Consider the following 26860-nt stretch of genomic DNA (forward strand, 5'->3'; position numbering starts at 1 on the left):
GGAGGCTGAGACAGGAGAATCACTTGAACCCGGAAGTAGAGGTTGCAGTGAGCTGAGATTGCACCACTGCACTCCCGCCTGGGTGACAAGAGCAAAATTCTGTCTCAAAAAAAAAAAAAAAAGAAATTCAAAACATGGCCAGGTGTAGTGGCACGTGCCTGTAATCCCAGCATTTTGGGAGGCTGAGGCAGGTGGATCACCTGAGGTCGGGAGTTTGAGACCAGCCTAGGCAACATAGCAAGACCCCATCTCTACAAAACAATTTAAAAATTACCCAGAAGTCACATGCCTGTGGTCCTTGCTGCTCAGGTGGCTGAGGTGAGAGGATCACTTAAGCCCAGGAGGCCAAGGCTACACTCAGCCATTATTGCACCACTGCACTCCAGCCTGGGTGACAGCGTGAGACCCTGTCTCTAAAAATAAAATAAAATAAAAGCCTCAGTTTGTGTGTCTCGTCCTTGCAGCTCAGGCCTCAGGGACCAGGACAATTGAGGCCACCCATCTGATCCCTAGCTAGGAAAGTCACCCAGTCCTAGCTGGTGACCTGCAGTTTGACTGGGCCTGGGTCCCTACATTAAGGGATAAGCCACGGTGGTAGCTCACACCGGTGATGTAAGCACTTTGAGAGGCTGTGACAGATGGATCACTTGAGGTCAGGAGGTCGAGGCCAGCCTGGTCAACATGATGAAACCCTGTCTCTATTAAAAATACAAAAAAAAAATAGCCAGGTGTAGTGGTGCGTGCCTGTAGTCCCAGCTACTCCAGAGGCTGAGGCAGGAGAATCCCGTGAACCCAGGAGGTGGCCAGTTCTGGCCTGGAATTCAAGGTCACGCCATCTCTGTCTTGGCTCTCGGGTGCCTCAGTAAGTAACCTGGAATTCACCTCTCGGGATCTGTTCACTCATCTGCATAAGGGGCAAAATAAGGGTCCCATGGGTCATCACAAGTAATCATAAGAAGATATTAAGTACCCACAATAACAATCACAGCAACAAACAGCTGCCCGCGCCGTGTTGCGAGATGGTTGTGTGCACTTGACAAGACGCCCGCACAGAATCCCTCCGGAGAACAGCATACAGCACCGCTACTTCTAACAATGAGGAGTCAACGAGTCAATGCACATAAAGGTCTTGGATCCGTGCCCCACGGATAATACGTGCTCCGTCAATACTGGGCTGCTTTGGTTTGGTTTGAGGCAGAGTCTTGCTCTGTCACCCGGACCGGAGTGCTGTGGTGCCATCTCAGCTCACGGCAACCTCCACCTCCCGGGATCCAGCGATTCTCTTGCCTCAGCCTCTGGAATAGCTGGGGTTACAGGCCTGCGCCACCACAACAGGCTAATTTTTGTATTTTTAGTAGAGACAGGGTTTCACCACGTTGGCCACGCTGGTCTCGAATTCCTGACCTCAAGTGATCCACCTGCCTCAGCCTCCCAGGTGTGAGCCACCACGCCCAGCCAATACTGCTAATTGCCAGGCACTGTGGCTCATGCCTATAATCCCAGATTCTCCAGAGGCTGAAGCAGGAGGATCGCCTGAGCCCAGGAGTTTGCGACCAGTCTGGGCATCCCCATCTCAAAAAAAACCTGGGGATGATGATTATTATCACGGCCTAATAAGTATTATTCATGACACTCATGCAGTTCCCTTAACACTCCTCTCTCTGCTCCCGTTCTCATAATGTTCTCTCCATTCTCTGATGAAGACAACAGTTTAGCAGCTCACAGCTTAGACCCGGCGGCCTATTGGAAAGAAATGCAGAAACCCTGGCCGGGCACAAAGGTTCACACCTGTAATCCCAGCACTTTGGGAGGCTCAGGTGGCCGATCACCTGAGGTCAGGAGTTTGAGACCAGCACCACCAACATGGAGAAACTCCATCTCTACTTAAAATATAAAAATTGGCACATGCCTGTAATCTCAGCTACTCAGGAGGCTGAGGCAGGAGAATCACCTGAACCCAAGAGGCAGAGGTTGCAGTGAGCCGAGATCACACCACTACACTCCAGTCTGGGCAGCAAGAGCAAAACTCCGTCCAAAAAAAAATAAGAGGAAGGCAGGCAGGATCCCAAGGCTTAGCCTAGACCTGTCGAAACAGAATCTGCATTTAAGAAGACCCTACAGGCCAGACATGGTGGCTCACACCTGTAATCCCAAGATTTGGGGAGGCTGAAGCAGGAGGATTGCTTGAGACCAGGAGGTTGAGGCTGCAGTGAGCCGATATCAAGTCATTGCTCTCCAGCCTGAGTGACAGAACATGACTCTGTCTCAAAGAGAAGCATTGAGTTTTATTAGTACTTAACTGATGGTTAACTCAAATCCACTGGGCTGGCTGGCAGCGGCTCTCTTTCATTGTTAGTCAATGCTTTTCCTCAAGAGATATTTTGTGAGCACCTACTAGGTGCTGGCCTCAGTCTCTGGGGACACAGCTGTGAACAGGACAAACAAGCAACCCCTTTGGGGATATTCCAGTGGGCAAGGCAGACCACCAGAAATGAGATAAATAACAATTCCAGGGCATGGCAATGTATTCTAGTCTGCTTAGACCTGCGTGAGTGGATTGATGGATTGGGATGTCGGCTGATAAAGAATCCCTTGAATCCGGGAGGTGGAGATTGCAGTAAGAGATCGCACCACTGCACTCCAGCCTGGGCGACAGAGCAAGACTTTGTCTCAAAACAAACAAAAACAAGTTCTAGAGATGGATGTTGGTGATGGTCACACAGCAATGTGAATGTACTTAATGCCACTGAACTGGATGCTTAAAAATGGTTAAAATCGTCAATTTTATGTTATGTATATTTTATCACAATTAAAAGAGAGAGAAACGGCAAAATGCAACACACAGACCTCCTTGATTCAGAAAAAGAATCAACTGTAAAACGATGAGCAAGGAACTCTGAATGTGGCCTGGAAATTAGATATAAAACCATTTATAGCTAATTATGTTCTCAGCGTGATATTCCTGAGATGTGTCTGTGCTTTAGAGACGTCGTCTGAAGTTGCAAAAATCACATGACGTCAGGGATTTACTTTTAAATATTCAGAAAGAGGATATTGATTTCTGAGGCACGCCTGGCACAATCCCGACAATAATTCAGTTGTGATGGGTATGGACGTTTCACCCAGCTCTTCCTCCTACTTTGAGCATATCAGAACAATTTTCAGAGTAAAAAAGCTCTTGTAGAACACAGTGTTTAAAAAGTGAAGGCAAACTTCTAAAACACGACGGCAAAAGCATGTTGTACTATAAATCAAACTCTTAAAGTCATTTGAAAATACGATATATCTCATTGATGTCTCGTCCTTTTCATGTTATCTTTATGTGTATTTTACAGTACATTTAACACATTTAGCAAAAGACTTTCATAAATTACATATAAATAAAAAGGCATAGGCCGTGGGTATGCGTTTCAGCTATGGGAGCACTGAGTAATTGTTTTGCTGGTTGAGTAGGAGTTCAAAGGTTGGAGATCATGGCTATGAGGGCACCCTGGGCCAGGCATGGTGACTCATGCCTGTCATCCCAGCAATTTGGGGGGCCAAGGCAAGAGGGTCGCTTGAGCCCATAAGTTTGAGACCAACCTGATCAAGAGCCCAACGCTACAAAGACAAAAACTTTTTTTAACTATCGGGTCATGGTGTGGTGCACCTGTAGTCCCAGCTACTTGCGAGGCTGAGGTGGGAGGCTCGTTTGAACCCAGGGGGTCAAGGCTGCAGTGAGCCATGGTAGAGCCACTGCAGTCCAGCCTGGGTGACAGAGCAAGACCTTGCCTCCAAAGTTAATTAATTAATTAAAATTTATAAAAATGAAGCTGGGCATAGTAGCACAAGCTTGTAATCCCAGCACTTTGGGAGGCCGAGGCGGGTGGATCATCTGAGGTCAGGAGTTCAAGACTAGCCTCTACTAAACCTTGTCTCTACTAAAAATAAAAATCAATTAGTCAGATGTGGTGGCGCACGCCTGTAATCCCAGCTACTCAGGAGGTTGAGGCAGGAGAATCGCTGGAACCTGGGAGGCAAAGGTTGCAGTGAACCGAGATCACGCCACTGCACTCCAGCCTGGAGTACAAGAGGAAAATTCTGTCTCGAAAAAAGAAAAGGAAAGGAAACGAGGAATAGTGGAAATACATGAAGACTCAAGAGGGAAGGAAGAGAGGAGTGGAGAGAGAAAGGGTGAGTTCTGCAGAGAGCAGAATGGAGAAGTGGTGTCCAGCGTTGGTGTAAAGGGAATGGGCGCACCCTGGCTAGTTACGGAACGATGGACGGGTGGACGGATAGACTGGTAGATAAAAGGATAGGTGGGTGGATGGACTGAAGAAGGGAAGAATGGATGGATGAATGGGCGAATGGAAGAATGGGTGAGTGGGCGGGTGGGCTGGATGATGGAGAGAGGTGTGGACAGGTGGGTGAATGCAAAAGTGGTTGGATGGCTGGAAAATGGATGGATGAGAGAATGAATACGGAGATGGATGATTGCATTGATGGAGAGAAAGATGGATGGATGATGGATGGATGGATGGATAGAAAGATGGATGGATGATGGATGGATGCACAAAAGTTTGGATGAGTGGCTGGAGAGGAGGGAAAGCTAAAAGGAACCCAGCACTGTGGCGGGTGGAGGGGAGGCCACCACATTGCCTTCCTAAACGATGCTCAAACGCACCAGCAGATGTCAGACTAACCTCAGGAAACCACCTCAGGGGCCAAGCTTGCACCACCCTGAGCCCCATCCGGAAGCTCTTCGATTCAAACCGAGCAACGGCTCATCTTAATAAAACAGTTTTCATTGCACCGTGTATTTACACACCCCCTCACCAGCACCCTCCCAACCCAAATGGCAGTTATAACCCCACTTCTCCTCCTGCAAATGGAAAAATGGGGGCGTGGTGGGCGTCTGGTGAAGCGTGCTTTCCACAGGGTGGAGTTCGGCTCATGGAGAGGGTAACGAGTAAATGTTGGGATCCCCTAAATCGATTAGCGTCCATATCAGCCTCAGCTCCAATCAACCTAATATTTATATTCTCATCCCACGCTCCTGCGATCTGCTCAGGAATCCACCCTAGGTCTGTGCCTTTGCCCAAAAAAAAAAAAAATCTCTTGAGGAAAGGGGAAAGAACGATAGAAGGGAAGGAAGAAAGGAGGAAAAAAAGGAAGGGAAGGAGGGGAGAGACTGTCTTAAAAGGAAGGAAAAGGGGGCCGGGCGCGGTGGCTCACGCCTGTAATCCCAGCACTTTGGGAGGCCGAGGCGGGTGGATCACGAGGTCAAGCGATCGAGACCATCCTGGTCAACATGGTGAAACCCCGTCTCTGCTAAAAATACAAAAAATTAGCTGGGCACGGTGGCACATGCCTGTAGTCCCAGCTACTCAGGAAACTGAGGCAGGAGAATTGCCTGAACCCAGGAGGCGGAGGTTGCGGTGAGCCGAGATCGCGCCATTGCACTCCAGCCTGGGTAACAATAAACTCCGTCTCAATAAAAAAGGAAGGAAAAGAAAGAAGGAAAGGAGAGAGAGAGGAACAGAAAGAGGAAGGAAGGGAGGAAGGGAGGGAGGGAGGGGAGAAGAAAAAACCCAGCAGTTCCCCTGTTGTGTGGAAAAGGATGTGCAGGGACTGGCCTGGGACTGAACCTTCAACTGTTGAACAGCCAAGAACCAGCGATTTCTGGGGTGAGGACCCAGCTCGGGAAAGCCATTCATCCAACATCGCCCAGCAGCAACTACGTGACGGAGCCAGTTCCACACCCGCATCTCCCACCAGAAGACCACTTTTGGGGTCACCGACAAAGAGAAATGGGGACCCAGGACCAGACTCAACTGAAGCCACCGTGTATCTAGGTCCCCTTCCGCCTTCACACCCTTCTGTCTCCAGCCCTTAAACCCACAGATTTCAACTCAACACTGGAAATAGAAATGGGATTCCCACATTTCCCCCGAGAAAGCAGCACTTCTCAGCCATCCCAACAAATATTTGCTGGCTGGGGGCGGCGGCTCACACCTGTAATCCCAGCACTTTGAGAGGCCGAGGCAGGTGGATCACCTGAGGTCGGGAGTTCAAGATTATGCCGACCAACGTGGAGAAACCCCGTCTCCACTAAAACTACAAAATTAGCCGGCTGTGGTGGCAGGTGCCTGCAATCCCAGCTGCTCTGGAGGCTGATTCAGGGGAATGGCTTGAACCTGGGAGGCAGAGTTGCAGTGAGCCGAGATCGTGCCACTACACTCCAGCCTGGGCAACAATTGCAAAACTCCATCTCAAAAAAAAGAAAAGAAATATTTGCCAAGCCATCAGAGTGGACACTCAACAATCCTCCGAGCCAGGTCCTGGCTGCCACACCCCTGGTTAACCCCTTTGCTGCCACAGCGTGGGGCAGTGCCGGGAGTCACAGAACCATGGGGGTGTCCAGGGTCTTAACTAATATTGATCAATTAGCAGGGAAGCATTTTGACATTTCAGAAGCCAGTACAGACATATCAATAACGTTCAATGCATGAATTTGCTCCCTGGAAAAAAGCGTGCCCAAAACATTCTAACCCCCGAAGGACCTCCCATTACAGCCCAACTCGACCCGGCCCATACTCACTCCCATTCTTTCCTCCTGGCCTGGGGGGTGTTGTGGATTTTGTGGGCCTGGTGGGCCAAGATGACATCTCGGTGGTCCACCACGCCACCACGCCGCCTCAGAGGGGGCCCCTCGAAGCAGATGCTGAGCCGGGGAGGCCGCGTGTCCTGCAGGGTGCTGGGCGTGCCCCGAGCTGCGGTCGTGCAGGGCGTCATAGTAACTGGGACGCCAGAGCATGGAGTTGGGGACCCAGGAAGACTTCAGCATCCATGGGGCTCGCTCAGAAATCCCAGGGTCTTCCGCCTCAGCACAGTGAGGGGGAAACTAGGGGAAGAAAGGAGAGAGAGGACCAGTGTGAGGGAGAGGCAGGCAGAGCTCGCAGAGGGCCAGGAGAAGGGAACTCAGAAGACAGGAGAGGCCGCCCCGCCCTCCTTCCCAGAAAGTCAAAATACACCCCAACCCCAGCTGGCCGGGATTTAGTAGTTCCTTGGCAACTCGGGGCCCAGAAAGCCAGTTCTTAGGTGCTGCTCGGCAACAGCTGCGCCCCATGGAGCAAAAGACTATCAGGCTGCGGGCACTCGCTCCACCTCCCAGGTGCCGGCCACAGAGGGCGGGACGCTGGGCTTCTCAGCATCTCTACCTCCCCCTCTGCAAAATGAACCACCTGAGCCTGCTGGTTCGTTCTCCTTCAGTCCCTAGGTCCTGTGAGCTCTGGAAAGCGGAAAGGGTGAGTTCCAGAGGCAGTTTTAAATGCACGTGGGAGACCAGGCACTGTGGCTCACGCCTATAATCCCAGCACTTTGGGAGGCTGAAGAGGGCGCATCACCTGAGGTCAGGAGTTCGAGACCAGCCTGGCCAACATGGTGAAACCTTGTCTCTACTAAAAATACAAAAATTAGCCGAGCGTGGTGGCACATGCCTGTGATGCCTCAGCTCAGGAGCAGGAGAATTGCTTGAACCCAGGAGGCAGAGGTTGCAGTGAGTCAAGGTTGTGCCACTGCACTCCAGCCTGGGCAACGGTGAGACTCTGTCTCTAAATAAATAAATAAATACATGTGGGAGTGGCCACCTGTCCAGCCACCCTGCTTCTCACCAGGTTCTCTGTTTTTTTTTTAACTTTATTATATTATTATTATTATTATTATTATTATTAGATATGGGGTCTTGCTATATTGCCCTGGCTGGTCTGTAACTGCTGGACTGTAGCAATTCTCCTGCCTCAGCCTCCCTCCTGAGTAGCTGGGAGGACAGGTGCATGCCACCATACCAGGCTTCAGCTGGTTTTGGGGTTGTCTGTTTGAGATGAAATCTCACTCTGTTGCCCAGGCTGGAGTGCAATGGCGCGATCTTGGCTCACTGCAACCTCCGCCTCCCAGGTTCAAGTGATTCTCCTGCCTCAGCCTCCTGGGTGGCTGGGACTACAGGTATCTGCCACCATGCCCAGCTAACTTTTGAATGTTTACTAGAGATGGAGTTTCACCATGTTGGCCAGGCTGATCTCGAATTCCTGATCTCAAGTGATCTGCCTGCCTCAGCCTCCCAAAGTACTGGGATTATAGGCATGAGCCACCGCGCCTGGCCATTTTTTTTTTTTTTTTTTTGAGATGAAGTTTCACTCTTGTTGCCCAGGCTGGAGTGCAGTGCTGTGATCTCGGCTCATTGCAACCTCCATCTCCTGGTTTCAAGCAATTCTCCCACCTCAGCCTCCCGAGTAGCTGGGATTACAAAATTGTATGTATTTATGATGTCCAGCATGATGATCTGGAACTTGTATGCCTTGTGGAATGGCGAACTTGGGCTAATTAACATATGCATTACCTCACATGCTTACTGAGGTCTTTCTGTGGCTAATCTCTTCTTAGAGGACACTAGTAATGGCTGAGAACAGTGGCTCACACCAGTAATCCCAGCACTTTGGGAGGCCAAGACGGGCAGATCACCTGAGGTCGGGAGTTCGAAACCAGCCCGACCAACATGGAGAAACCCTCTCTACTAAAAATACAAAATTAGCTGGGCGTGGTGGTGGGCCCCTATAATCCCAGCAACTTGGGAGGCTGAGGCAAGAGAATTGCTTGAACCCAGGAGGCGGAGGTTGCAGTGAGCCGAGATCGCACCACTGCACTCCAGCCTGGGCAACAAGGGTGAAACTGTCTCAAAATAAAAATAGAAAATAGAAGGACACCAGTAATATTGAATTAGCGCTCACTCATATAACCTCCCTTTACCTTAATCACTTTTGTAAAGGCCCTGTCTCCATATGTAGCCAAATTCTGAGATACTAGAGTTTAGACTTCAACATATGAATTTGGGAAGACACCATTCAGTGCATAACAAAGAGGGGTAAGATGTGTAGGCTGGGTGCAGTCACTCATGCCTGTAATCCCGGCACTTTGGGAGGTCAAGGCAGGGGAATTGCTTGAGGCCAGGAGTTCAGGACCAGCCTAGGCAATGTGACAAGGCCCTGTTTCTAAAAACAATGTTTTAAAAATTAGCCAGGCATGATGGCACATGCCTGTAGTCCCAGCTTCTCAGGAGGCTGAGGCAGGAGGATTGCCTGAGCCTGAGATGAGGTTGCAGTGAGCAGTGGTTGTACCACGGAATTTCTGCCTGGCCAATGGAGTGAGACCCTGTGTCAAAATGAGGAGAAGGAGGCGGGGGGGGGGGAGGGGGAGAGAGGAGAGGACGGAGGAGGGGGAGGGGAAGGGGGGAGAAGGGGAAGGAGGGAGGAGTAGGAGGAGGAAGGGGGGAGGAAGGGAAAGAGGGGGAAGGGGGAGGAGGAGGAGGGAGGAGGGAGAGGGGAAGGAGAGGAAGAGGGGGAAGAAGGGGAGGTGGGAGGATGGGGAAGGGAGAGGAGTAGGAGAAGGAAGGAGGAGGAGGAGAGAGACAACGAGAAAAAGGAGAAAGGGAGAGAAAAGGAGAAAGAGAAGGAGAAGGGGGGAGGAGGAGGAGGAAAGGGTTGGGTAGATTTTTACTTTATGAAATAGGGGCACAGAGACAGCCTCACTGAGTAGGTGACATCTGAGAGAGGCCTGAGGAGGGTGAGGAGCCATGTGGGTATCTGAGGGAAGAGTTTTCCGGGCAGAATGAGCAGCACGTGAGGGTCTGGAGGCAGGACTGTGTGTGGCTTGCTCAAGGAACAGTGAAGAGGCCCGTGTGGCTGTGGGTGGCATGGTCCATGGCTTCTGGAATCTACACCTCACCCAAAAGCGTATTTCCAATCCCAAACTGATTTCTCCCACCTGAGTCGGCCCCGACGACTAGCCTCTCAGTATCTGTCCAAGAAAAGCAATCTATTGGGAGAGTGGCATGAATGAAATAGAATTAGGCCATGCACGGTGGCTCATGCCTGTAATCACAACAGTTTGGGAGGCTGAGGCAGGAGGATCACTTCAGCCCAGAAGTTTGAGACCAGCCTGAGCAACATAGCAAGACCCTGTCTCAAAAAAAAAAACCTTTTTTTTTCAAATTCACCATGTGTGATGACATGCACCTGTTGTCCTATACACTCAAAAGGCTGAGGTGGGAGGAAACTCTGAGCCCAGGAGTTCGAGGCTGCAGTGAACCATGATTGTACCATGGCATTCCAGCCTAGGCTACCTTGTCAGAAAGAAAGAGAAGGAAGGGAGGAAGGGAGGGAGAGAGGGAGGGAGGGAGAGAGGGAGGGAAGGAGGCAGGAAGGAAGGAAGGATGAAGGGAGGGAGGGACAGAAGGAAGGAAGGAGGGAGGGAGGGAGAGAGGGAGGGAAGGACGGAAGGAGGCAGGAAGGAAGGGAGGGAGGGAAGGAGGGAAGGAGGCAGGAAGGAAGAAAGGAAGGGAGGGAGGATGAAGGGAGGAAGGGACAGAAGGAAAGAAGGAGAGGAAGGAAGAAAGAAAGGAGAAAAGAAAAAGAAAAAAGGAGAAATAAGGGAGAAAAAGGGAGAAGAGAGGAGAGAAAGAGAAGAGAGAGGAGAGAGAAAGAAAAGAAAAAGAGGCCAGATGTGGTGGCTCACGCCTGTAATCCCAGCAATTTGGGAGGCTGAGAAAGGAGGATCACTTGAGGTCAGGAGTTTGAGACATCCTGGTCAACATGGTGAAATCCTGTCTCTACTAAAAATACAAAAATTAGCCAGGCATGGTGGCAGGCACCTGTAATCCCAGCTACTCAGAAGACTGAGGCAGGAGAACTGCTTGAACCCAGGAGGCGTAGGTTGAGTGGACTGAGATTGTGCCATTGCATTCCAGCCTGGGTGACAGAGTGAGAAGGAAGGCAGGGAGGGAGGGAGGGAAAGAAAGGAAGAGAAAGGAAGGGAGGGAGGGGAGCGAAAGAGTGAGAAAAAAGAAAAGAGAGAGAAAAAAGAAAAGTGAGGGGAGAGAAAGAAAGGAGAAAAAGGAGAGAGAAGGAGAAAAAGAAAAGGGAAAGGAGAAGAAGAGAGAGAGAGAGAAAGGCAAGAGATGAAAGAGAGAAAGAAAAGAGAGGAGAGAGAAAGGAGAAAGAAAAAGAAGATCAGCCAAATTAAGAAGCTCAACCCCATACAGAAACCTTTCGTATCCCAGATATAAGTAGGCGGTGCACAGAATGAGGCTGCCCCCAGATTGCAAAGAACCGATTGAAGGAAAGAAGGAGGAGGGAAGATGAGCTCACCCCATCTCCTCTCGCCTGCGCTGGCATGCAGAGAAGCGCGAACTCCCCAGCCTCTTCTAAGCAGATCAACTCAGTATCGGCTTAACACATGTAGTTACCCCCAGTTTCTTTCCAAATCCTGTAACTGGTGGAGTTTAAAGGGTCTGTCCTTTGTGACGCCTTTAAGCTTCAATGTACTCCCCGAAACCTCAGTCTTCATTGCCCACAACTGTGCATTTATAAAATCTCTCGTGTATGGCCAAAGACTTTCCCATTGCGCGGAAAAGGAGAAATCTGCGGCTGCTTTTATAAGCACTTCTGCATGAACAGCATTTTTCTTCCCATTTCACAGAAATGAAACTGAAAACAGGAGGTAGACTCAAGTGTGTTCCAGCTACAAGGTTCTATTTCGCCCCTCCCCAAAAATATTCTTACTGCACATTATATATAAAATTTTTTTTTAAAGAGACAGGGTCTTGCTCTGTCACCCAGGTTGAAGCACAGTGGCATCATCATAACTCATAGCAGCCTTGAATTTCTGGGCTCAAGTGACCCTCCTGAGTAGCTGGGACCACAGGCCCCTGCCACCACAACAGGCTAGTTTTTATAATTGTTAAATTTTTCATAAAGACATCTCCCTATGTGGCCCAGGCTGGTCTCAAACTCCTGGCCTCAGTGATCTTCCTGTCTCAGTCTCCCAAAGCTCCAGGATGGTAGGTGTGAGCCCTCATGCCCAGCCACATCAATAGTAAAGAAAGAAAGAATCTGCCGGGCGTGGTGGCTCACACCTATAATCTCAGCACTTTGGGAGACCAAGACAGGCAGATCACAAGGTCAGGAGTTCGAGACCAGCCTGACCAACATAGTGAAATGCCACCTCTACTACAAATACAAAAATTAGCCGGGTGTGGTGGCGCATGCCTGTAGTCCCAGCTACTGAGGATGCTGAGGAAGAAGCATCCCCAGTAGCTGGGAGGCGGAGGTTGCAGTGAGCCAAGACCAAGCACTTGCACTCCAGCCTGGATGGCAGAGTGAGACTCCATCTCAAAAGAAAGGGCGGGGGGGAGAAGGAAAGAAAGAAAAGGAGAGAGAGAAAGAAGAAGGAGGAGGAGGAGGAGGAAAGGAAGGAAGGAAGGAAGGAAGGAAGGAAGGAAGGAAGGAAGGAGGGAGGGAGGGAGGGAGGGAGGGAGGGAGGGAGGGAGGGAAGGAAGGAAGGAAGGAAGGAAGGAAGGAAGGAAGGAAGGAAGGAAGGAAGGAAAGAGAGAGAAAGAACCCAGTTTACAGGTTGGGTGGGCTGTGTAATACCTATACATTAACTAAAATCCCAGAGTCCAGTGACAGCGTAAGCACTTTGATGGCAAAAATTCTGAACAAGCCAGGCTCTGAGACTCCCACTTGTGGTCCCAGCTACTCAGGAGGCTGAGACAGGAGGATCAGCCCAGGAGGTGGAGGCTGCAGTGAGAAATGATCAGATCATGCTACTGTACTCCAGCCTGGATGACAAAACTCTGAAGATTAATTAAGTTCCGAAAGCAGAGGAGTGTTTCTACCTGAGAGGGCAGGAAGAGAAGCAGAAAAGTCACAGCCTAAGGCGCATATCCCAGGTGACATCTTTGGAGACGTGCACCTGCTTATCCCACAGCCTGACATGGGATGCTCAGTTTCCCTCCCGAGTGCTATAGCACATAGCTCCAGTCTCCCCATCTCATTATAGGCCCCATATTCATCCTAATACCCAAGCCAGAAATTGACTTGTCATTCATGGTTTCTTGCTTCTCTTAACTCTGGGCATCAAATCCACCCACAGGTACCATCCACCCACTTCCAAAATATATCCTGAGGGCCAGGCATGGGGACTCATGCCTATAAACCCAACACTTTGGGAGACTAAGGCAGGAGCATGTTTTGAGCCCAGGAGTTCAAGACCAGCCTGGGCAACATAGCAAGACTTGTCTCTGCAAAATTAATAATAATAATAATAAATTAGCCAGGTGTGACGGCATGCAGGAGCAATGGTGATCCCAGCTACTCAGAAGGCTGAGGCAGGAGGATGACCTGAGCCCAGGAAGTTGAGGCTGCAGTGAGCCTCATGCCACTGCACTCCAGCCTGTACGACAAAGTGAAACCCTGTCTCAAAAATAAAAAGAAACCAGGCATGGTGGCTCATGCCTGTAATGCCAGCACTTTGAGAGGCCAAGGCAGAAGGATCACTTGAGGCCAGGAGCTCAAGACTAGCCTGGACAACATGGTGAAACCCTGACTCTACGAAAAATTAAAAAAAAAAAAAATTAGCCTGGCATGATGGCGAGCACTGTAATTTCAGCTTCTTGGGAGGCTGAGGCTGGAGAATCACTTTCACCCATGAGAAGGAGGTTGCAATGAGATGAGATTGCTCCACTGCACTCCAGCCTGGGTGACAGAGCAAGACTCTGTCTCAAAAAAATAAAAACAAAACATATCCTGAGTCCACCCACTTCCTGCACTGCCTGGCTGACATCCTCAATCATTTGAACCTCCTTTTTCCCTACTCCCGCTCCCAATCCATTCTCCCCTCTGCAATCAGTTGGGTCGTTCTAAAATGTCAATCAGGCCAGGTGCAGTGGCTCACACCTGTAATCCTAACACTTTGGGAGGCCAAGGTGAACAGATTACCTGAGGTCAGGGGTTCAAGACCAACCTGGTCAACATGAAGAAACCCAATCTCTACTAAAAATACAAAAATTACCCAGACCTGCTGGCATGTGTAATCTTAGCGAGAGGCTGAGGCAGGAGAACTGCTTGAACCCAGGAGGCAGTGAGGTGAGATTGTACCACTGCATTCGAGTCTGGGCAACAGACTGAGACTCCATCTCAAAATAATAATAATAAATTAAATTAAATATCAATCAGCACCGGATGTGGTGGCTCACGCCTGTAATCCCAGCACTTTGGGAGTCCAAGGTGGGTGGATCAACTGAGGTCAAGAGTTCAAGACCAGCCTGGCCAACATAGTGAAACCCAATCTCTACTAAAAATATAAAAATTAGCCAGCCATGGTGCTGGACACCTGTAATCCCAGCTGCTTGGGAGGCTGAGGCAGGAGAATCACTTGAACCCGGGAGGTGAAGTTCGCAGTGAGCTGAGATCGCGCCACTGCACTTCAGCCTGGGTAACAGAGTGAGACTCTGTCTTAAAAAAAAAAAAAAAAAAATGTCGATCAGCACATTTGCTTTTGCTGGAATAAAAGCCACATCCTCACCCCTGTGGCTTCGTCCCCTCCCCTTCTCCCTGTTGTCCTTTTAGCCCCAGAATCACTGGCCTCCTCCCTGTTTCTGGGCTGTGCCAAGTTCATTCCACCTTCGCATCTGCTGTTCCCTCTTCCTGGAATGCTGTTCCCCCAGTCTCGGACAGGCCAGCTTCCTGTCTTCATGCAAGGCTGTGATCAGATGCCGGCTTGCAGAACCGTCCCGCCAGAAGCCCCACCCCCAGGAGATGCTCTCATCACGCTCCCCCATGGGGTCTTCCTTACACTGTTTGTTGCTCCCCGGGACCAGAACGTGCATGCAGGTTTCTGTCACATCCACCTCCCCGGTGGGATCCCAGCCTCATTTGAACAAGAATCTTGGCCTGTTTCATTTGCTGTTGGGTCCCCAATACCTTCACTATTTCTTGCCTGAATGAATGAATGAATGTTCTTAGGAATGCGCCTACCCAGGAAAATGTCATTAAGCTCCTTCCAAACCATCACCAGGGGTCTGGGACTTTTCAATTTTATGTATTTATTTTTAATTTATTATTATTATTATTTTGAGACCGTCTCACTCTGTCGCCCAGACTGGAATGCAGTGGCACGATCTCGGCTCACTGCAACCTCTTCTTCCCACGTTCAAACTATTCTCCACCCAGCTGTTTTATTATTACTTTTGAGATGGGATCTCACTCTGTTCCCCATGCTGCACTGCAGAGGCACCATCCTACCTCACTGCGGCCTCAAACTCCTGGGCTCAATCGATCATCCCACCTCAGCCTCTCGAGTAGCTGGGACCAGAGGTGCACACCACTATGCCCGGATAATTATTTTATTTTATTTTTTGAGAGATGGGGTCTTACTACGTTGCCCAGTCTGGTCTCTAACTCCTGGCCTCAAACAGTCCTTCCACCTCAGCCTCCCAAAGTGCTGGGATTACAGGCATGAGCCACCGTGCCCAGGCTGGGATGTTTTTCTAAGTAGGGAAGGGATAAAGTATGCTGGGAAATAAGGCATGTTCTGGAACAAGGTCCAACCTCTTCACACAACAATGAACCGTGGGATCCCAGGAAAATTGACTAAGTCTCTGAGTCTCTGCTTTCTCCTCCACAACGTCGGGATCATGGCAAGTACTTCAGAGAGACATTGTCCTGAAGGGTCACTAGGATCCCCCAGGAGAAGACAATGCGATGAGCACAGCACTGGGCCATGGGAAGTGCTAGGTCCACACCTGCTCTAGTGTTGACCTGGGGCAGGTGGGCAGAGCTAGGTGTCTGCAGGAAAGAGGGACAGCTGCTCCAGCTACGTCACCGAGGGTGCTTTGCAGAGGACTCGTGAGCGGTTCCAACAGAGCTTCAGCTGTCCTGTGTGTACACACAAGAAGCAAACACAACCCTGGCCAGCGGTTGCTCCCTCCCCACCCGGGTGCCTGCCCCTGGCACCTGCGGGGACCCCGTGACCAAATGTGCTGTCCTTTCTCTCTCTCTCTGTTTGCCCAACCTCAGCACAGAGGAAGTGGCAAAGTGAATAGGGCTGGCTTCACCAACAATCAGCCAGGTTCCACCAACAGGTAGCGCCAAGGAGACAATGGAAAAACTAAATAGAAGAAAATAAACACCAGAAAATGTGAGGCCACGGAAAGCCTCATTGCTCATGTCATAGCAGTCATCACACCTGTCTGCTACACCAGGTATTGGTGGTACCCCCCACTTTCCCACTCCTGAAATGGGAGCTGACCCCTCCGTCATCAAGCCTGGACCAGCCTGAATTGCCATGACAACCGGATGGCACCTGGAGATGCTCCCGATTCACACAGCCTGATGCAAGAACTCTAGGGAAAGAGACAGAGAGGGAAGGACCACAGGAAAGCCTGCGGGTGCTTTCTGCAACCACCCCCTGTAGACAGGAACAGTGACCTGGCTGTGACAGGCACCAGGCTTCACCGCCCACAAGCAAAACAAGTGGTCACGAGCGGTAAAATGAGTAAAAGATACAGCACTTTTTTTTTTTTAGATGGAGTCTTGCTCTGGTCACCCAGCCTGGAGTGCAGTGGCACGATCTTGGCTCACTGCAACCTCCGCCTCCTGAGTTCAAGCGATTCTCCTGCTTCCGCCTCCCGAGTAGCAGGGATTACAGGCACTCACCACCACATCTAGCTAATTTTTAGTAGAGACGGGGTTTTGCTATGTTGGCCAGACTAGTCTTAAACTCCTGACCTCAAGTGATCTGCCCGCCTCGGCCTCCCCAAAGTGCTGGGATTACAGGCATGAGCCACCACGCCCGGCCTTAATTTTTAAAAAGTAGAGGAAAAACAAACACGTGATGCTGCAGCCAGGCATCATGGCCAGTGCCTGCAGTTCCGGCTACTTGGGAGGCTGAGGCCAGAGGATCACTTGAGCCCAGGAGGTCAAGGCTGCGGTGAGCTGTTTGCACCACTGCACTCTAGCTGGGACGACAGAGTGAGACCCCAACTCTTAAAAAAAAAAGTGGGGGGTGCACATAGGTTTTGCAAGATGCCAACGTTAAAAAAAAAAAGAGAGAGAGAGAAGAAAAGGGGGGGGATGGGAGAAAGAAAAACACATAATGCTCCTTGGAAGGGGATGGAAGCTCAGAAATGCCCCATATGTCCTTTATCTAAGGAATTCAACAGAGAGCCAGGCAGGGGCTGCACTGTAACCTTCCCAGCTCTCCCTTTATTCTCTGGCATGGGGAAGGGACTTTTTCCACCCATCTTGGAGGAAAATTTAAAAACTAAAAATGAGAGGCCAAGGTGGGGTAATCGCTTGAGCCCAGGAGACTGAGGCTGCAGTGAGTTATGATCGCACCACTGCACTCGAACTCCAGCCTGGGTGACAGAGCAAGGCCCTGTCTCTCTATGTTTTGTTTTTTTGGTTTTTTTTTTTTGAGGTGGAGTCTCATTCTGTCCCCCAGGCTGGAGTGCAGTGGTGCATATTGGCTCACTGCAACCCCCGCCTCCCGGGTTCAAGTGATTCTCCTGCCTCAGCCCCCCAAGCAGCTGGGACTACAGGCGCCCACCACCATGCCCAGCTAATTTTTGTACTTTTAGTAGAGACGGAGTTTCAGCATGTTGGCCAGGAGGGTTTAAATCTCTTGACCTCGTGATCCATTCACCTCAGCCTCCCAAAGTGCTGGGATTACAGGTGTGTGCCACCACCCCCGGCCAACCCTGTCTTTTAAAAGAAAGTACAAGAGATGGACTTGAACCACCATTGCTGGTTCTGAGATGAGGAGGCCACGAGCCAGGGAATGCAGGCAACCCCTGAAAGCTGAGAATGATCCCCTGCTGACAGCCAGCAAGGAAACAGGACTCGGGTCCTCCACAGCAGGAAACTGGATCCTGCCGGCAACTTAAATGAACAGAACAGATTCTTCTCTAGAGCCTTGAAGGAAGCACAGCCCAGCAACACTTTGGTTTCAGCCCAGCCGGGCCTGTTGGATTTTTGGATTTCTGGATCTCTGACCTACAGAAACTGTGAGATAATGAGTGGTTTGGGTTTTGTTTGTTTGTTGAGATGGAGTCTCACTCTGTCATCCAGGCTGGAGTGCAATGGCGCAATCTCAGTTCACCGCAACCTCTGACTCCTGGGTTCAAGCGATTCTCATGCCTCAGCCTCCAAAGTAGCTGGAATTACAGGCGCCTGCCACCACACCTGGCTAATTTTTCTATTTTTAGTAGGGATGGGGTTTCACCATGTTAGCCAGGCTGGTCTCGAACTCCTGATATCAGGTGATCTACCCACCTTGGCCTCCCAAAGTGGTGAGATTACAGGCGTGAGCCACCACACCTGGCCCACTGAGTATTATTAAGGAATTTATTTTATGGTAATTTGGTATGGCAACAATAGAAAAACTCACAGTTACATACATGCAGAATAATTTTCTAGAAACACGGAATTTATGAGATTATGTATGTGGATATACATGCATGCACTTTTTTTTTGAAACAGAGTCTCACTCTTGCCCAGGCTGGAGTGCGGCACTGCCATCTTGGCTCACTACAACCTCTGCTTCCACGGTTCCAGTGATTCTCTTGCCTCAGCCTCCGGAGTAGCTGGGATTACAGGCACCTGCCACCGCATCCAGCTGATTTTTGGTTTTGTTTTTTGGTTTTTGGTTTTTTGGGTTTTTTGTATTTTTAATCAAGACGGGGTTTCACCATGTTGGCCAGGCTGGTCTTGAACTCCTGACCTCAGCTGATCCACCCGCCTCGGCCTCCCAAAGTGTTGGGATTACAGGTGTGAGCTACCACACCTGGCCAACTTTTGTATACTTAGTAATATATCTTAGATAACATTCCACATCAGTCCCTATAGGAATGTTCCCTATGAATATTCCACATCAATTCCTATAGTTTGTTTTTTTGTTGTTTTTTTGAGATAGGGTCTTGCTACGTCACCCAGGTTGGAGCACAGCTGCACCATCATAGCTCACTGCAGCCTCAACCTCCTAGGCTCAAGCAATCTTCCAGCCTCAGCCTCCCGAGTAGCTGAGATTACAGGCACACACCACCATGCCCAGCTTTCCATAGTATTTTTCAGTGACTCCATCAAACTTATCTGGTCTGGACCTCTCAGTCTTTCTGGTTTCTTGCTATTCCCCAAAAGTCACGGCGACAGTCCGGCACTGTAGGTCTTCATGTACTGCTGCAAGTAACACTGTAGAATAAATTCCCAGAGATGAAATTGCTCTGTCAAACAGTGGAAGGCTGGATGGAGTGAATGAATGAATGAATGAATGAATGAATGAATGAATGAATGTTCTCAGGAATGAGTCTACCCAGGAAAATGTCATTAAGCCTCTTCCAAACCACCACCAGGGGCCTGGGACTTTTCAATGTTATGTATTTATTTTTAATTTTATTATTATTATTATGAGACAGTCTTACTCTGTTGCCCAGCTGGAATGCAGTGGCATGATCTTGGCTCACTGCAACCTCCACCTCCCAGGTTCAAGCTATTCTCCTGCCTCAGCCTCCCAAGTAGCTGGGACTACAGGTGCCCACCACCAAGCCCAGCTAAGTCATGTATTTTTAGTAGAGGCGGCATTTCACCATGTTGGCCAGACTGGTCTCAATCTCTGGACCTCAGATGATCCGCTTGCCTCAGCCTGCCAAAGTGTTGGGATTACAGGCGTGAGCCACCGCACCCAGATGTTTTATTATTTTTGAGATGGGTTCTCACTCTGTCACCAAGGCTGGAGTCCAGAGACATGATCCTACCTCACTGCAGCCTGAAACTCCTGGGATCCATCAATCATCCCACCTTAGCCGCTCAAGCAGCTAGGACTACAGGTGCACACCATTATGCCCGGATATTTTATTTTTTGAGAGTTGGGGTCTCGCTACGTTGCCTAGGCTGCTATTCCCCAGAATGTTGCGGCCAAAATCCTGCATTGTAGATCTTCATGTACTTCTACAAGTCAAGGAAAAACATTCTCTGAAACTGCAGGTTCATCACACACACTGGAAACACGTGATGCTGCAGCCAGCCAGGCATCATGGCCGGCGCCTGCAGTCCCAGCTACTGGGGAGGCTGAGGTCACAGGATCACTTGAGCCCAGGAGGTCAAGGCTGCAGTGAGCTAAGATCGCACCACTGCGCTCTAGCTGGGGCGACAGAGTGAGAGGTGGAATTGCTCTGTCGAAGAGTGTAGGGCTGGGTGAGGTGGCTCATACCTGTAATCCCAGCACTTTGGGACGTTTGCATTCAAGTGGAATACACACAGGCGTGGAGTCCTGGTTGCAACCACGGAAGTGTTCCCTTAAAAGCAGCTTAACACTTTGGGAGGCCAAGGCAAGCGGATCACTTGGGGCCAGGAGATCGAGACCAGCCTGGCCTACATGGTGAAATCCCATCTCTACTAAAAATACAAAATACAAAATTTAGCCGGGCGTGGCAGCAGGCGCCTATAATCCCACTACTCGAGAGGCCGAGGCATGAGAATCACTTGAGCCTGGGAGGCGGAGGTTACAGTGAGGTGAGATTGTGCCCCTGCACTGCAGCCTGGGCAACAGAACAAGACTGTCTAAAAGAAAAATAAAATAAAATAATAATAAATAAAATAAAAGCAGCCTCTGTGTTTGAAATCACATCTCCTCCCTTCCTCTCTCTTTTTCTTTCTCTCTTTGGCCTCTTCTCCTTCCTCCACTTGTCATTTGACTCTGCCTTTCTCTGTGTGCTAAGAGCTCCATCAATAAAACATCTCAATCTAGCCCTGGACAAAACGGGTTGCTAAGACCCAGGGAAATGGTCTCCCAAGTTCTAGGCTGGAGAGTGTGAAATTCAGCAGACCGTGGATTCTAACAGCTCCTAAGGAGGCACCAGGATGAAGATCATTGACCTTCAAATGCATTCGTCACCTTCCGGGTGATGTTTTATTTGGCTGATAGTAAAAGCGATTTCCAGGCCCTGAACAAACAGTGTCCATGGTAGGGAGACAGGTATGGAGCAATTGCTAAGGATCTTCCTAGAACTGAAAACTCGGAACCAGGAAGCAACCCAAATGTGCATTGATGGTGGGATAGATAAGCAAAAAATGTGGTGCACACACACAGAGAGCTCATTCAGGCTTGGAGGGCGAAGAAATTCTGGCCGGGCACGGAGGCTCACATCTGTAATCCCAGCATGTGGGGAGGCCCAGGTGGACAGATCATCAAGAGATCGAGACCAGCCTGGCCAACATGGTGAAACTCCGTCTCTACTGAAAATGTAAAAATTAGCCAGGTGAGGTGGTGTGTACCTGTAATCCCAGCTACTTGGGAGGCTGAGGCAGGAGAACCACTTGAACCCGGGAGGCGGAGGTTGCAATGAGTAGAGATCACACCATTGCAGCCTGGTGACAGAACAAGATTCCATAAAAAAAAAAAAATTATTACAGCGGTCGATCATAAAATTGTTACATACATTTTATCAAAAATTCTCAATATGTGTAAAAAAATCCTTTATAAGTGGTGATCCAGAAATGCCCACCCACCTTCCTGTCGGTATATAAGTTCACCTACAGGCCTTAGTGCTTGCCCCAGTGTCTCAGCCTTCATGCCTCATCGCATTAACATCCACTTATTGAGGGCATCGACAAGCAGACATAAGAACTGATAAGTGAATATAGACATCAATAAGTGGGTGTGGGCACCAATAAGTGGGTATAGACATCAATAAGCGGATATGGACATCAATAAGTGAATATAGGCACCAATAAGTGGATATGGGTACCAATAAGTGGGTATGGGCACCAATAAGTGGGTATAGACATCAATAAGCGGATATGGACATCAATAAGAGAATATAGGCACCAATAAGTGAATACAGACGTCAATGAGTGGATACAGGCGTCAATGGGTGGATATAGGCGTCAGTAAGTGAATATAAACACCAATAAGCGGGTATAGACATCAATAAGCGGATATAGGCACCAATAAGCGGATATGGACATCAATAAGCGGATACAGATGTCAATGAGTGGATACAGACGTCAATGAGTGGATACAGACGTCAATGAGTGGATGCAGACGTCAATGAGTGGATGCAGGCGTCAATGAGTGGATGCAGACGTCAATGGGTGGATGCAGACGTCAATGGGTGGATGCAGGCGTCAATGAGTGGATGCAGGCGTCAATGAGTGGATGCAGACGTCAATGAGTGGATGCAGATGTCAATGAGTGGATGCAGACGTCAATGGGTGGATGCAGACGTCAATGGGTGGATGCAGACGTCAATGGGTGGATGCAGACGTCAATGGGTGGATGCAGACGTCAATGAGTGGATGCAGATGTCAATGGGTGGATGCAGACGTCAATGGGTGGATGCAGACGTCAATGGGTGGATGCAGACGTCAATGAGTGGATATAGACGTCAGTAAGTGAATATAAACACCAGTAAGTGGATATAGACATCAATGAGTGGATATAAGCACCAATAATTGGATATAGACGTCAATAAGTAGATATAGGCACCAATAAGTGGATATAGACGTCAATAAGTAGATATAGGCACCAATAAGTGGATATAAATATCAATAAGTAGATAAAGGCATTAGTAAGTGGGTATAAGCACCAACAAGTGAATATAGGCACGAATCAATAGATGTAGGCATGGCCAGGCACTGTGGAAGGCTGAGGCGGGCGGATTGCCTGAGCTCACTACCAGCCTGGGCAATGTAGTGAAACCCTGTCTCTATTAAAAATGCAAACAAAAAAATTAGCCAGGTGTGGTGGCACATGCCTGTAGTCCCAGCTACTCGGGAGGCTGAGGCAGGAGAATCGCCTGAACCCAGAAGGCAGAGGTTGCAGTGAGCCGAGATCCTGCCACTGCAGTCCAGCCTGGTGACAGAGCGAGACTCCATCTCAAAAAAATAAGTGGATATTGGTACCAATACATGGATAGAGGCACCAAATAAGTAGACATAGGCAGCAATAAATAGATATAGACCTCAATAAATAAAGGCATGAATAAGTGGACATGAGCCTTAATAAGTAGACATAGCATCAATAAGTAGCTGCAGGCACGAATAAGTAGATGAAGCCATCAATAAGTGTGTATAGGCACCAATAAGTGGCTATGGGCACCAATAAGTAGGGATAGGTATCAATAAGTGAATAAGTGGATATAGGTATGGGCACCAATAAGTGGATATAGGCACCAATAAGTGGGTATAGGCATCAATAAGTGAATATAGGCACCAATAAGTGGATATGGGTACCAATAAGTGGGTATGGGCACCAATAAATGGGTATGGGAACCAATAAGTGGGTATAGACATCAATAAGTAGATATAGGCATCAGTAAGTGGGTATGGGCATCAATAAGTGGGTAAGGGCATCAATAAGTGGGTATAGGCACCAATAACTGGATATAGGCATCAATAAATGGGTATAGGCATCGATAAGTGGGTATGGGCATCAATAAGTGGGTATAGGCACCAATAAGTGGGTATAGGCATCGGTAAGTGGGTATAGGCATCAATAAGTAGATATTGGCATCAATAAGTGGGTATAGGCATCAATAAGTGAATATAGGCATCAGTAAGTGGATATGGGCATCAATAAGTGAATATGGGCACTAATAAGTGGATATAGCCACAAATAGGTGGATGGGGCACCAATAAATGGGTATAGGCAGCAATAACTGGATATGGGCACCAATGAATGGATAGAGGCACCAATAAGTGGGTATAGGCATCAACAAGTGCATGTAGGCCCAATAAGAGGATATAGACTTCAATAAATGGATAAGGCATCAATAAGTGGATGCCGGAATCGATAAATTGATATAGGCACCAACAAGTAGAGATAGGCATCAACAGCCAGGTATGGACACATGCAAGGGTTGTTATGCTCATTCTGGCCGCAACCCGAAGCTACCCCACCTCGGGCAGGGTGGACCCCCTCACGCCCCATCCTTGCCTAGACAAGCAAACAGCAAGATGAACAAGAAAGCAAAGCTGGGGCTAACAAACGCTCTCATCCCTTGGAGCAAAACTCCAGAACTACCCCACATACACAAGAACAGAGCTAAATAAAATGCCAGGCCAGATGGCCAAGGTTGAGCCGAAGCTGAGGCCAGCAAGCCAACACAGCCCCGAGTGTGGCTGGAAGTGTTCATCCCCTGGTGAGAACAAACCATGTCACAGCTGGTGTCGTGTTCCACCCACTTTCTCCTTCACCAGCTGGACAGTGTGATCACGGTGTGGTGAGACAAACATGCACCCTCCCACCGAGATGAACAGCTCGCCCGGGATTGCTGGGTAGCTGGGCAGCCCCAGGACACTGAGGGGGATTGCAGGAATCAGGAAGGAGGGGAGGAGACCCCGGGGCGGGAGGCAGGCTATTGGGCTGAATCTCAGGCTGAATTCTTCCTCCCAACTTCACTTCGTGGTTCTGTTATCCTCCCCATCACTCATGCATCCATTCCTCATTCATTCATTCATCCAGCAATATTTTTTTTCTTTTTTTTTTTTGAGACGGAGTTTCGCTCTTGTTACCCAGGCTGGAGTGCAATGGCGCGATCTCGGCTCACCGCAACCTCGGTCCCCTGGGTTCAGGCAATTCTCCTGCCTCAGCCTCCTGAGTAGCTGGGATTACAAGCATGTGCCACCATGCCCAGCTAATTTTTTGTATTTTTAGTAGAGACGGGGTTTCACCATGTTGACCAAGATGGTCTCGATCTCTTGACCTCGTGATACACTCACCTCAGCCTCCCAAAGTGCTGGGATTACAGGAGTGAGCCACCATGCCTGGCCCTCATCCAGCAATATTTATTGAGCACCTACTGTATGCCAGGCACTGTTCTCAACACTGGGGATTAGGACATGAATAACAGAAACAGAAGTCCCTCCTGGAGCTGGCGTTCTAATGGAGGAGATGGACGAGAAACAGTAAACACTCGTGAAATAGACAGAATGTCAGATAGAGAAAAGAAAACGGGGCCAGGTGCAGTGACTCATGCCCGTCATCCCAGCACTTTGGGAGGCCGAGGTGGGTGCATCACAAGGTCAGGAGTTCGAGACCAGCCTAGCCAACATAGTGAAACCCTGCTCTATTAAAAATACAAAAAAAAATTAGCCAATAAATTACGGGTGGTGACGCACACCTGTAATTCCAGCTATTGGGGAGACTGAGGCAGGAGAATCGCTTGAACCCAGGAGGTGGAGGTTGCAGTGAGCCAAGATCATGCCATTGCACTCCAGCCTAGGTGACAGAGCAAGACTCAGTCTCAAAAAAAATAAAAAACAAAGAAAATCCTGCCAATGCCCACACCTCCCGTCTGCCCATGGCCCCGTGGCTCTAGCACCTGCTGCTCCCAACCTGGGGCTCCTCTGGCTGCCGGGATGAGGCCCACCTGCAGGGGACAGGTCACAGGTGCTACCCCTGGAATATTCCTCAACCAATGACTGCTGCCAGGAGTTGGTGGAGAAATAGTCCCATCTTTGCAGCCAGCCTGCTTGGGCTTGGGTTCGGGACCAGCCACCTCCTGCTATGTGACCTTGACTGAATCACTTCTCTCTGGGCCAGTTTCCTGATCTGTAAAATGGGGATCATAAAAGCACATCCTTCATAGTGTCATTGTGAGGACGAAATAACCCAATCCCATGCAGCATGCCCAGGACAGTGTCCCGCACATGGTGAGCCCCAAAATGAGTGTTTGCTGCTGTTAGGACCGCACTGCTGTGTATACAGTTACAATGATAGTTTCATTCTCTGTTAAACCCTCAAAGTCTAGCACAGTGCCTGGCCAACAGGAAGAACTCAATAAACCATTGTTGAAAGGTGGGTTGCCAGGTGCGGTGGTTCACCTCTGTAAACCCAACCATTTGGGAGGCTGAGGTGGGAGGATTTCTTGAGGCCAGGAGTTTAGGACCAGCTGGGCAGCAGAGGGAGACCCCATCTCAACAGAAAAATAATAATACATTAGCCAAGTGTAGTGGTGCGCACCTGTAGTCCCAGCTATGAGGGAGACGAAAGCAGAAGGTCCACTTGAACCCTGGAGGTTGAGGCTGCAGTGAGCTGTGATCAAACCACTGCATTCCAGCCTGGGTGACAGAGCAAGATGAGAGGATGAGAGAGACAGAGAGAGAGAAAGAGAGAGAGAGAGAGAGGAGGGAAGGGGGAGGGAGGGAAGGAAGGGAGGGAGAGAGGGAAGGAAGGAAGGAAAGAAGGGGAAGAGAGAGCGAAAGAAAGAAGAAAGAAAGAGGGAAGGCAGAAGAAAGAGAAAGGGATGGACACACGGAGGGGAGCACTAAACACTGGGGTCTATTGGGGGGAATAGGGGAGGGACAGCCAGGGGGGAACTGGGGAGGGATAGCATGGGGAGAAATGCCAGATGTGGGTGAAGGGGAGAAAGACAGCAAATCACACTGCCACGTGTGTACCTGTGCAACTATCTTGCATGTTCTGCACATGTACCCCAAAACCTAAAATGCAATTTAAAAAAAAACCTCCTTTTTATTATATTATGCCATCCTAGAAAATAAAGTATCATTAATAATAAAAAAAAGAAAGAGAAAGGGAAAAAGAAAGAAAGGGAGAAAGAGAGAGAAAGAGAAAAAGAAAGAGAAAGGGAGAAAAAGAAAAGAAAGGGAAAGAGGGAAGGAGGAAAGGAGGGAAGGAGGAAGGGAAGGGAGGGAAGGGAGGGAGGGAGGGAGGGAGGGAGGGAGGAAGGAAGGAGTGAAGGAAGGAAAAAGGTGGATCTATTATTCCTCTTGTCCAAGCAGGGCAAAACCGGTGGCATCAGGCCGATACTGAAACTGAACCAAATACCTGGACACTTAGCACCACGTGTCATCCACCCCACAACCCCACAAACCTGCTTGACTTCATCAGCGTTGGAGAGCTAAAAGGAAACAGCGCAGACTACCAAGAAAAAAATAAAACTTCCCGCACGGTGAGTGTACTTCTCTAATGTTTCTCCCACAAACGAAACCGTGCATCTGTCTCTGAAGCCATTCTTAGGCGGGAGTGG

General features: G+C 49.3%; 1 protein-coding gene across 18 annotated transcripts in view; it reads right to left on the minus strand.

Moving 5' to 3' along the window:
* The window catches only part of CACNA1A (calcium voltage-gated channel subunit alpha1 A), a 424329-nt gene that overhangs the window by 392626 nt on the left and 4843 nt on the right, over positions 1-26860 (minus strand). For 14 of the 18 annotated variants that reach the window (XM_078360721.1, XM_078360718.1, XM_078360717.1 and 11 more), the window contains exon 2: positions 6581-6883. In XM_078360721.1, the coding sequence (XP_078216847.1) occupies positions 6581-6774 (194 nt within the window). In that variant the 5' untranslated portion in view covers positions 6775-6883. Of the gene's footprint in view, positions 1-6580; positions 6884-7013; positions 7130-26860 lie in introns of those variants that run through there. The other 4 variants (XM_054249533.2, XM_078360713.1, XM_078360723.1 and 1 more) reach the window with 4 other exon arrangements.

The sequence above is a fragment of the Callithrix jacchus genome, chromosome 22 (assembly GCF_049354715.1).
Source record: "Callithrix jacchus isolate 240 chromosome 22, calJac240_pri, whole genome shotgun sequence".
NCBI classification, from domain to species: domain Eukaryota; kingdom Metazoa; phylum Chordata; class Mammalia; order Primates; family Cebidae; genus Callithrix; species Callithrix jacchus.